Source organism: Argentina silus (genome assembly GCF_951799395.1).
Source record: "Argentina silus genome assembly, chromosome: 3".
Classification (NCBI taxonomy): Eukaryota; Metazoa; Chordata; class Actinopteri; order Argentiniformes; family Argentinidae; genus Argentina; species Argentina silus.
In genome coordinates, this window is record NC_139657.1 from 4,223,904 (window position 1) to 4,236,707 (window position 12,804).

Below are 12,804 nucleotides of genomic sequence, written 5' to 3' on the forward strand. Positions count from 1 at the left end.
TTTCTAATTATCGTATTAAACGTTAAAAAAAAGAAATAATGTTCTACCCTATTTACTCTATAAATCATCGGAGGGATACTCTGTGTTCGCCCAATAAAGTAGTACCGGCTAGTTTTGGGATTAACTGTCGCCGGTGCGCAGCTGATGGGTGCATTGGTCCCTGCAACGTTCTCCCAGACGGTGAGTGGGCGCATCTTCAACGGATAGCGACTGAACTTTTAGTTACCCATCGGATATGGGCAGCTATTGCATAAGACTACCGGCATAGCATTTATCTATTTAATATGATTGTTTTTATAGCAGTTTTGAATGTCAAGTCAAGTCAAAGTTTATATACAGGATGCAAAATATGCAGGATGTGAATTGTACTATGTACACGCTTACTTTGCAAGCTTCCTCTCAACACTCCATGTACCAGGACGTAGCAGTAAAAATACAATAATAACACAATAGGCAATAAGAGTAATAGGCAACCGTGTTAATAAGACAATAGGTGTAAGATACGGTGGTAATGGTTGCACATTGATATACTAATATACTGTATCTACTTACTTCACATAATCATAAATCCTGACTTCACATAATTATAAATCCTATTTCATGTGTCTGATCTATACTAAGGAGAACTAAGGAATACAATTTGAATACATTTGGCACAAATGCATTGCAACCCAATTGTTTCATGCAATAGCTATGAGTGAAACTAAGCAATTTAACCAAGGTTATTAATTACTTTTTATTATTATTATTATGATTATTGTTATTTTAAATGTTTTACTCCAGTTGATTTGCTTTGAGACCGTTGTTTGTGTTATTCTATCATGTTAGTCTGTTCATAGTTATAGGTCCATTCATGCCTTTATGTTTCTGGCCAATAGTTTTTTTTAACAACTTATACTATTCTATATTTCTATTATAACTATTATAACTTCTACTATTAGTAGAGGTAGTATTCAACAGATAATTTTGATATTGTGTGCAGCTGGAATGTACACCTGAAATGTACCTGCTGAGTTCTACTACCACATGCGGTGCATTGCTGAGCCAGCATTATTTTCAGGAAGTGCTTTGAATTGAAGCTCTCTCTTTTGACGTCCTCCTCGTAGAACAGGACATGTCAGAAGGTCCCTCTTAGGTCTCCCTCGAGACTACTTGAGTGACAGTCCCATAGCTCCATCCTGTAACGTCTGGGTGGGTTAATGGTTTATGAGTGACGGATCTAAATATATCTTCCTCTGGCAGTGTTTTCTCAAAGAATGTTGATAGCTGGTATCTTGTCCTGGCACATCTGTTCTCGGTGTCTTTGTCTGTGATGTATGTAAGCTACCATATGTTATGCTAAATCTAGACCAGGGTGACAACATGTGTTATTTAATTTATCGTTTGCATATCAACAGACAGACTGAGCTGACTTGGTATCTTTAGAATACTGTGAATGTACAGCAGGATGTTTACTCTTCTTACCTGCCTCAGTCGATTTTTGGTCCTCAACCAACTGAAAACATATCGCATAAGTTACTTTTGAATATTCAAGTTTCCCACCAAATGTATGAAACACCGCTAACTTAACACCCACCTAAAACAACCAGCTCCTCTAGTACCCTATGCATAACTGCTCACAGGAATGTGGATGTGTGTGTGTGTGGGTGTGTGTGCCTGTGTGCCTGTGTGTGTGCAGTCACGCAGTCACACATGCTGTCTTTGTTGCAGTTTGCTTGTGCTGCGTCGCCAGTTGGCATCGCGTTTGTCCCCCTTCAGGCTGACAGTAAAACCTCACAATACTTCTATCGTGGGTCAAATAAGTCAGATAAGACACAAATTGTTTCTCAAAGTAGCAATTAAACAACTGAGAGGAATTGAGGGGAATTGAGGTTAATTGGTTAACAATCATGGTTTCCATAGCAGGTCCCTTCTCTCTCATACATTCCACCTTCGATGGCTATGTCTGTGGCCATTTCTACATTGCGTAATGCTTGTACAGTAGGTAACACATGAGTGTCACTGGTCTAGAGATTCAAAGCCTGAATTCAGTGAGACAGACACATAGCAGCTGGGCAAGTGTCACAGACACCCTCTTCCCATGCTGTAAAATGATATGCTGGCCTGATTTCTCAACCTCTGACACTTGCAACAAATTGTTTCTTTCTCTCTCTCTCTCTCTCTCTCTCTCTCTCTCTCTCTCTCTCCCTTTCCAATTGATCCTAGAAGCCAGACCTATGACTGAACTGGGAGTTAAATCCTGTTCTGATCACTTCTCCCCTTTTCCTCTTCCATCTGTTCCATCCCTGTTGTTGACATTGTTTTTGTTATTGTTTTTGATATTGTCAGTAGGGTTGACACTGTTTTATATTGTATTGTTGAGAGTTGCTTGTGAAGTACCAATGTCACTGCACCATTCGCAGGCCTGCTGTAACCCTCTATTGGTGACAATGAACTTGACTTTATTATTATTATTTTCCGTTTGTTCCCCAGGACTTCTCCAACAGACATAACGACACAAAGATGTCACAAGGAAAGAGTAAGGATATGGGCTCTGCCTTCATCCAGACACAGCAGCTCCATGCTGCTATGGCTGACACCTTCCTGGAGCACATGTGCCTGCTGGACATTGACTCCGAGCCCACTGTGGCTCGCAACACCGGCATCATCTGCACCATCGGTCAGCCCCACCCCCTCACCTCACATGTTCATCTTCATGACATTCAGTTTCAGTTCTGTTATTATTTAACCTCTCAAAGCACCCATAGAAGGCCCAGAAGGCCCAAATCACCTAAAATCACCATGTATTTTAAACATACATTTTGCGTGAGGTGTCTATATCCTTCTAAAAGGTCTGGTTGTTGACTTGTGCCTGTGCAGGACCTGCTTCCCGCTCTGTGGATATGTCCAAGGAGATGATCAAGTCTGGGATGAACATTGCAAGAATGAACTTCTCTCACGGAACTCATGAGGTCAGTGTGGAACAGTGCTCGCGGTACGCAACCGTCGATCACTGCAAGTCAGAGGTGTTCCTCTATCGGGACAATTTCCCAAAACAGTTGCCACAAAGCCGCCAGAGAGAGAGTAGCTATTGTAAAAATCAATGTTTGCCGGTCAGCTAACGAAATTTGTTGAATGGACTACTTTGCTGGGTCTAGGAGAGGTGTGGTTCGAAGCATTCAGGAAACTGTCGTCTGTTATTTATGTCAGAGAACCTCGTCGACAGCCACCATGCTAATTGTGAATGTCAACGTGCGTAAGGCGATCTGAGAGCCCTCCCTTGCACTTTAGAAGTCGCAGCCTCTTGTCTTTTTCTGAACCGTAGTCCAGCCAGATGGACCACGGCCATGGAGTCTCAGCTTCAGACCACTGAACTCTCCCCTTTAAAAGTCAAGTCCAAGCGCACCTTATGAATGCACCTGAAAAGCTGGCCAGTTGCAGTATAAGTACCAGACCAGTGATAGATCTGGTGTGTTACGTAATGTTCCGTATGAGACTTGTCTTAGCTTTACCGGATAACCAGAGTGTCTCCCAGCTCGGTGTCACTTGCACCATAATAGCTTTCTCTCAGTTGAGTTGAGAGTGCTGGTGTGTGGTGTCAAGTCTAGAAAGACAGGGCACAGCAATGGCAGGAATCACTTATCTGAACTAACTTTTTCCATTATTACAAAATATTCTTACAGGTGTCCCATTTATTGGGGTCAGAGGTTAGAGACATGTTAGTGGAAGGGCATAGGAAACCTGTCCTCTGCCAGTGTCCAAAACATCTATAAATAACTTAAGTCTCTGAGTCTAAGTTTACTGCCATGCAACAACCTTTGTGATAGAGTCGAACAGGAGACAAGACTGAAGATTAAAAAAAAGAAAATACTACACCAATGTTGAGTAGGTGTCATCGTGCTTTTCAACACATATGTAACATTACCCGTTAAGGATTTCAGGGACTTTGGATAGCACATTCAGAAATGGATACAGGGATGGGTTAGGCTTTGGTATGGCTGTGGCAAACATGTGTTCATATATAGGTCACACTAAAAATATACCATACATGTTACACCTCATAAGGCTTCCTGGCAACAACCGTGTGTTGTTTATTTTTATTACGTATGTATGTAGTTATGTAACTACGACCTATTATTAACCGGTTACTCAGCCTATTATATAAAGGGCTGGCTGATTAAAAGCAAGGGTAAAGATGAGTCTTCAGTTGCTTTTCAAAGAAGCAAAACGTTTACAAAAATCTTGAATAGGGAAATTGTTAGCTGGACGTTTCCGTGTAACCATCATTCAGCCTCATTTTTCATTTATGTGTAGCCAATAAATGCTGGAAAACCAAGGTCAGAGTCTTCATGTATGACGAAATAATATTTCACCTCCAACAGTACCATGCCGAGACCATCAAGAATGTGCGTGAAGCCACCGAGAGCTTCGGACCTGGTACCGTCGAGTACAGACCAGTGGCCATCGCTCTGGACACCAAGGGACCTGAAATCAGGACCGGACTGATCAAGGGCGTGAGTACCGTACTCCGCTAACGTCTTCATGAATAACTAAAAGCGTTGATAGCTCCTTCTCTCAAATGTTAATTCTTCCACATTTGTGTCTTATTACAACATCGTAACAGTAGACATATTACACATACAGTACCAGTCAAAAGTTTGGACACGGGCCGCTTAGTGGCGTAGCACGCTAATGCGCTTACCACGTAATCGCAAGGTTCCTGGTTCGATTCCGACCCTCGACATATCTTGCACGTCATCCCTCCTCTCTCTCCCATCCTTCCTGTCAGTCTCTACTGTCTCTATCCCAATAAAGCAGAAATGCCCTAAAAACATATTTATAAAAATGTTAATTCTTCCACATTTGTGTCTTATTACAACATCGTAACAATAGACATCTTACACATACAGTACCAGTCAAAAGTTTGGACACAAATGTGCCAAGAGTGATCAAAGCAAAAGGTGGCTACTTTGAAGAATCTAAAATATAAAACATATTCTGTTTTTTTTTTAACACTTTTTTGTTTACTACATAATTCCATATGTGTTCCTTCATAGTTTTGATGTGTTCAATATTAATCTACAATGTAGAAAATAATTTAAAAAAATAAAGAAAAACCATTGAATGAGAAAGTGTGTCAACTTTTGACTGGTACTGTATAATCGCTGTTCAGTCCAGTTTTGTCGACTTGTTTTATTTGTGTAAGAGCAAGAATGTGTTGTGATGTGGCTTGCCTCTTAGTATCAATGGGCTCTTCTTACAGAGTGGCGAGGCTGAGGTTGAGCTCAAGAAGGGCAATACCATCAAGCTGACCCTGAATGACCAGTACAAGGATAACTGTGACGAGAAGAACTTGTGGCTCGACTACAAGAACATCACCAAGGTTGTGCAGGTCGGGAGCCACATCTACATCGACGACGGTCTGATATCTGTCAAGGTCAAGGAAATTGGTGAGTGTCCCAGCCCAAAGTCAGTAGAAAAGACCGTAATTGGAGAGTGTCCCAGCCCAAAGTCAGTAGAAAAGACAGTAATTGGTGAGTGTCCCAGCCCAAAGTCAGTAGAAAAGACAGTAATTGGTGAGGGTCCCAGCCCAAAGTCAGTAGAAAAGACAGTAACACATTTCGGCTAAAGTCATCACAGACATTTTTATATTCAGTGTTTCCATATTCACATAAACATAGGTATTACCCCTTGCTTCTTGTGTGCATGGTTGTTGAAAAATGCGTGCTCTTCCTCCTGTGTGCGTCCACAGGCGGCGATTTCCTGGACTGCGAGATCGAGAACGGCGGTACTCTGGGCAGCAAGAAGGGCGTGAACCTGCCCGGTGCAGCTGTCGACCTGCCTGCCGTGTCCGAGAAGGACATGAAGGACCTGCAGTTCGGTGTGGAGCAGGGCGTGGACATGGTGTTCGCCTCCTTCATCCGCAAGGCCGCTGACGTGCACGCTGTCAGGAAGGTTCTGGGCGAGAAGGGCAAGGACATCAAGATCATCAGCAAGCTGGAGAACCACGAGGGAGTCCGCAGGTAGGTGACCGCCTCCTCGCTGCAGGAATAGATTCAGTGTTATCGAATCTGACTGAGGAATAACCTAATCACTTGTCGGTGTTAGTTTGGTTGCATGGAGAATATACTGTAGATGCTTATAACTGACAGTATTGCACATAACTTGATTAGTATTAAATCGAACTGTTTTATGTTACTGTCTCTCTGTAGGTTCGATGAGATCCTTGAGGCCAGCGATGGCATCATGGTTGCCCGTGGTGACCTTGGTATTGAGATCCCCACAGAGAAGGTCTTCCTGGCCCAGAAAATGATGACCGGTCGCTGCAACAGGATCGGCAAGCCAATCACCTGCGCCACACAGGTCAGTGACATCCTCAGGAGTGGACAAGCAGGAGTGGAACCAGGAAGAAGAAAAAAGCAATTTTTTAATAAATGAATGAATGAATGTCAATTGTATATCTGTGGACCTCTGCAGATGCTGGAGAGCATGATTAAGAAGCCCCGCCCCACTCGCGCCGAGGCCAGTGACGTAGCCAACGCCGTGCTGGATGGCAACGACTGCATCATGCTGAGCGGAGAGACCGCCAAGGGAGAGTACCCTCTGGAGGCTGTTCGCACACAGCACAAGGTGAGAGCGCCCCCTTCTGGTCTCAGAGGAGATGCATGCGCTGTCACTGTAGAAGTGGCCAGCTATGACCAGTATAATGTCTCTGAACTGCTTGTCTTTGTCAGAGGTTACTGAAAAGAGAATGCCTCAGTTTGACCACAGCATATAATAATAATAATAATAATAATAATAATAATAATACATTAAATGTGTATAGCTATATATATATAGCTATATAGGCGTCATAGTATAGTCCCTCATAGTATAGTTGTCTTGGGGTTCATTTTGCGATTATGTTTTGTCCAAAATAACATAAGAATGTACATGTTGTGTTATTATGAACAATGTGTTGTCCATCATAACATAACATAACAATAAGACAAGACAATAACATAACTTGTACAGAATGTGTTTTGTGTTTTGTTTCTGGCTTGTGTTCTACTAACTGCTTAGACACTGACTGTTTGTTTACCTTGTTTGTTTGTGTGTACCCCACACCCCCCCCCCACCCCTCACTTGATCTTTTATCTATCCTTGCATCTGTCCCTGTCCTTTGCATTTTGCCCTCAATCATGTGGTCAGATTGCTCAATCAGCATGTGTGTGAAGGATCAGCATCACATCACACCAGCCAGGGGACACCAAGGCCATCGCCACTAGAGAGACGTTGTTGTTTAGCTACACACCTCACTGTTCTCCCAGGTATGCGGACGACAGTCGACAGATTGACCAGTAGGGGGCAGTGTACCAAACTCACCTGCCTTCCAGCTTAGAACCAGGGGGAGGCTGGTGGAGGCCGAGAATAGTAGGACAGGGCTCGTTGTAATGCTGCATGGAATGGAATGAGGAAGGGTGGTTTGATATACTATTCCTCATTCCATTCCATGCATTACAACGAGCCCGTCCTCCCATCTCTGCCTCCACCAGATCCCGCCTGCTTAGAACGACCCGTAAGTCATTGTCGTCTAAATTTGCGCTGACCTTTGCAGGCAATCTGTGGATTAGTTGCATCACTGAAATCTGACACCTGTCCCCTCTGCCCTCTGTGCCCCCCCTCTTCTCTCTCACTCTCTCTCACCCCCCCTCTCTCCTTCTCTCTCTCTCTCTCCTCTGTCCCCCCTCTCCCTCTCCTCTGTCCACCACTCTCTCTTTCTCTCTCTCTCTCTCTCACCTCCCCCTTTCTCTCTCCTCTGTCCCTCCTCTCTCTCTCACCCCCCCTCCCGACACACACACTCTCAGATCGCCCGCGAGGCTGAGGCAGCCATGTTCCACAGGCAGATATTCGAGGAGCTCCGCCGCACCTCCCACCTGACCCGCGACCCCTCCGAGTCCGTGGCCATCGGCGCCGTCGAGGCCTCCTTCAAGTGCTGCGCCAGCGCCATCATTGTGCTCACCAAGTCTGGCAGGTAGGAGGAGCCAGCCACCGGGCGGAGGGAACACAGCACTCCACGCTCTCACCTCCTCCTCTACCCCCACCCCTCCTCTTGACACCTCCTCCTCTACCCCTACCCCTCCTCTTGACACCTCTGGACACGGGAACATAAACACAGTCTGGTGTTAGGACACTGCTCACACCTCCTCCAGCCACAGTCAAAAGCAGCTAATTTGACAGGACTGGTGCTGTAAGGGAGAGGACGTGTTCCTCTTTAACCCCCCAGCCCTTTAAAAGAGGCCCAGGGCCAACTTTCACTGTGCACAATCCCTGATCGGCTCCTGACCTTTTGAGTCATGAACCCCGACATTTCAGTGGTTAATTTTAACTCCCCATTCCTTACTGCCTCTATCTGTCTCTGTCTGTCTCTCTCTCTTTCTCTCTCTCTCTCTTTCTCTCTCTCTACTGAATTTCAGTCTAGTATTATAATAGCAATCGAATCAATAATTTTAATATTTTGCTGTGGGTCTCCAAATGGCAAATTTCCTCAGCAATACATATATTTATTTGGAAGTGTAACCTGCTTCCCCTGTGTCTGTAGGTCCGCCCAGCTGCTGTCAAGGTACAGGCCCCGTGCCCCCATCATCGCTGTGACCCGCTGTGGACAGACCGCCCGCCAGTCCCACCTGTACCGCGGTATCTACCCCGTGCTGTACACCAAGCCCGCCAACGATGTCTGGGCTGAGGATGTCGACCTCCGTGTCAACTTCGCCATGGAGATGGGTGAGTAATTGGATTCTCTCCGGTTTTACGTTATCGTGTGATTACTCTGTGTACTACAATAGTAAATGACTATATAACAACAGTGATTATATATAATTACTATATAACAGTGATATAACAACAGTGATTATTACATGTATTGTATGTATAACAGTAAATCACTATGTGTTGAAAGCAACAGCCACTAACCATTACACTTATCTACTGCAAACCCTTCACCTGAACCGTTTTAATAAAAAATGTTGGAAGGACTTTCGTGGTTTTCGAGCCATGTACTAAGAACACACTCCACTTCAAAGCCCTTCCATTGACTGTCCTCTCCTCCTTCTCACAGGCAAGCACCGCAAGTTCTTCAAGTCCGGTGATGTGGTCATCGTTGTGACCGGGTGGCGTCCAGGCTCCGGTTACACCAACACCATGCGTGTTGTACTGTGCCCTTGAACGTCATTGAAGGACATTCCTGACCCCAACCACCCCCACACCCCCCCCACCCCCACCCCACCCCCTCTCCTGTAACCGCCCCGCCCCCCCCCCCCCCCCCCCCCAGTAGAGGCCTTCCGTCATCTATCCCCCTCGCCTCTCAAGACTCTTTAAGCAGAAAATAGGAATCCAACACCAGGTCACTTCTCCAAAGGACTTTTGGGGGTGCCACTCACACACAGACAGTATTTCTCTGCACTCCATGATTGCTCTCGCAAAGGGGTGTCATCTACCGTATCCAAGTCATCCTACCGGAGGTTTGCGCTCCTCTGAATGTCTTATGACGCAAACTTTTCTGTCTTGTATTTGTGCCTGACTTGAGTATGCATAGTGAACGATGTAGATGTTTTAACGTTTCTATGTTCATTATAAAATGGGAGTCAAGATTGTTGACACACATCTGCATGTCAGGAATATGAATAGATTGTGGATCCCTGCGCACACGGAAGGAAAGGGGTCAAGGTTTGCGTCTTCCCTATGGAGTCACTTCTGGGGCAGTTGTTAAAGATATGGTACGATGTTCACTAATCTGGAGTGTCACAAGACTGGGTTTCCATCTATTAAAAAAAAACACACATTGTGTTCTGTTGTTTCTTCATTGTGTGGAATGTTTCATAGATGTTTTAGATTCAGGGCATTGCCCTACTTTTCCCTTCTTGAGTTCATGAAGGCCTTGAAGCTCCAGACTTCCTGTTGCCTTTCACTTTTTGATTGTTAGGACCAGCAATGACATTAACAGTTCATCTCCACTTGAAACTATCAGGAACATTTACAGAAATATATATATATTAAATATCTGCCATAGTGCCATAACATCCATACCTGAGAGTTCATACTCAGTACACTTACTGTATACCTGGGGAGGCTGGTGGAGGTAGAAATCACGTGTGTTTGATACCAATTCCTCATTCCATTCTATGCCTTACAATGAGCCCATCCTCCGATTTCTACCTCCACCAGCCTCCCCTGGTACACTTACTGTGTACTGTAGTAATTCACTTGTCTCTCATAGCGTCATTCTGGTATCGTATGAGACAGCACCATCTAGTGGCCGTTTGTAGAATAAATCATACATTGAATTCTATTTCTATGGTAGACTACAAATATAATGGTATAACTAGAAATAGTCACTTAAAGAATATTCAGATGTTGGTTATCAGTGTTATCAAAGTCAAAGAGGGGAATTCCATTGAATGACCTTGAATGTGGGACTGTACTGGCCTGGAATGATTCGACAGCTGTATTTCCAGCAGTAGATTAAGGGGAAAGCAATTGGTAATCCCACAATTAGCTAAATCCCCGGGTTATTACATCTTTTTGTTGCAGAGGTAGCCTATTAATTGAACTGTTCTGCGTACGATGGTGGAACACGTTAGATAATGTCTTTGTATAAAACAGCAGAACAGATAAAAAAAGTAATCTGGTCTGTTTTGAATGTCAACACTAGGTGACAGCATGCACTTACAAATTAATTATAATCTGGTTTAAACTCTGTGACTTCCATGGCATTCTAGAGGATACTATCCAGGTCGTAGTACGCACTGCTGACATAACACTCAACAGACCGGTCTGTCAGGAGAGTGGCGCCAATGAGCTTCAAATGTTTCCCGGTTAAACTTCCTGGTTAAACTTCCTGATTTACCCAATATTGATTTGCTATTGGACTAACAACAGGTTGCCTGGCAACATGCTCTGTTTGTATAATGTAAAGGAACTATTTGAAGTTGGCCATTAGAAAATGGACCCCTTCATCGGCATCGCTCTTCCTCATTCTGTGGACCACTCTGACACAAGAATCACAGCCTGGTTGATCGAAGTGTGATTTTATTGCATTGAATTCGATAGCTAAAAATATAATATGTTGAACAATTAGCCATGGAATCATGTGGGAAAGTCAAAAGGCAACAAAATGAAAACAGTACAAATGAAATAAAGCCCCCAACACCATGAGGCCAGCACATCCTCCATACTGAATAAAGGTCCACTCAAGGCTATGTGATATTCAATCCAACCGGGCACCTCTGTTGCAGGGGAGGCTGGTGGAGGTAGAAATCGGAGGACGGGCTCATTCTAATGCATGGAATAGCCCGTCCTCCGATTTCTACCTCCACCAGCCTCCACGGCTCTGTTGGTGTTCTAGTGGGTGGGGGTGGGGGGGCAGGGGGGTGGAGAGGAATATTAATGAAGGATTGATCGACCCCAGTAGCAGGGCAGTGACTGATGCTATCTCTATCCCCCATTAGAACAGGGTCAGAGTCAGTGGAGGCCTCAGGCACCAGACCACCTGCCCCCCCAGGCTCAGTAACCAGGCAACTAAGGCCACTGGAAGGGATTCTCCAGGGAGGGACTGTATGGCCAGCTAATCTTTGTCCTTGACAGGTCAAAGGTGCAGATAAAAATAATGCAAGGTAAATACATGAAATTATATAGGAAAAAAAAGAGCAGATCTCGAGGGAATTTAGAGGCCTGGTTTGACCTTTTCAAAAAAACCATTCAGTTATTGATTCCTTATCAACTCAGCACAGCATGAGCCTGAGCATCTGTCTCACTCACACTGTATGTAATGAGAACTTGATAGGAAATGCCATAAAAACCAATACTAGTAGTTTATCACCAGATAATAATAAATAATAAGAGTAAAATACAAAGTAAAAGGGCACCTACAGTCAGGGTTTCTCATCAACTGTAGTCCGACACCAAGTAACAGCTTCAAGCCCTTTGATTGGTGCAATACACATTCCGGCCAATCTCCGTGAATGGTCGACTCTCAGATGTTTTATTGTCTGATGTTGACGCCTGCGCATGTCTCCCAACCTGTCAGGAGTTCCCAACCTTTCTCAGGAGGCTTCTCAAATATCCACTACTCCTGTCGGTGAAAACTAGAGCTACAATTGACGGTCAGTACCTTTTGGTATATCCAGTCAAACGCGCGCAGGCACACACACACGCACGCACACACACACACACACACACACACACACACACACACACACACAGATTATTGCGTACAGGGAAAACGCCACACACAGACCTCAGACATATATCTATTCCAGGGGAGGCTGGTGGAGGTAGAAATCAGAGGACAGGCTCATTGTAATGCATGGAATGGAATAGGGAATGGTATCGAACGTGTTCCTTCCATCAGCCTTCCCCTGATCTATTCTGTCTCTCTATCATTCCCCGGTGGAAATGAGGGTCTAATTATATGGCTACGGTGGCAGAGCTGTTAAACAGGACTGTGTGTACAGTACATTACATTACTCTGTCAACAAGCTTTCAGCACCATGTAGGCCAAGGTCTAGTGGGGAGATCTGCCTTGTTCATGGTAATCAGGATGTTGGAGGCTGAGCTTGAGTGTGTGAATATGATGCAGGAAGTTAAGACTAGCAGAGAATATGACAACAACAACTTAATGTGGGATTGAATTATTGACGCAGCTTATTCTTACTGTCCAGTCTCATCGTCCAAACCGATAATTCATTTATGAAAGTGTGGCGTAAAAAAATTAAATACACTTGCCGAGACATACATTCATGACTTCTGAACGAGCTCGAGGACGAGCGAGCAAAAACGAGTGGTTTG

At 44.5% G+C, this 12,804-nt stretch overlaps 1 protein-coding gene across 1 annotated transcript; it reads left to right on the forward strand.

Annotated features, from left to right (window-relative positions):
* Nucleotides 1–166: 166 nt before the first annotated feature.
* On the forward strand, nt 167–9,230 carry pkmb (pyruvate kinase M1/2b). Its single transcript, XM_083666617.1, has 11 exons — nt 167–180; nt 2,473–2,659; nt 2,860–2,951; nt 4,362–4,493; nt 5,243–5,429; nt 5,732–6,002; nt 6,192–6,342; nt 6,457–6,609; nt 7,827–7,993; nt 8,561–8,742; nt 9,077–9,230. Exons 2-11 carry the CDS (start codon nt 2,503–2,505, stop codon nt 9,181–9,183), a joined length of 1,599 nt encoding a protein of 532 aa, XP_083522743.1. The 5' UTR covers nt 167–180; nt 2,473–2,502; the 3' UTR covers nt 9,184–9,230.
* The last annotated feature ends 3,574 nt before the right edge of the window (nt 9,231–12,804 follow it).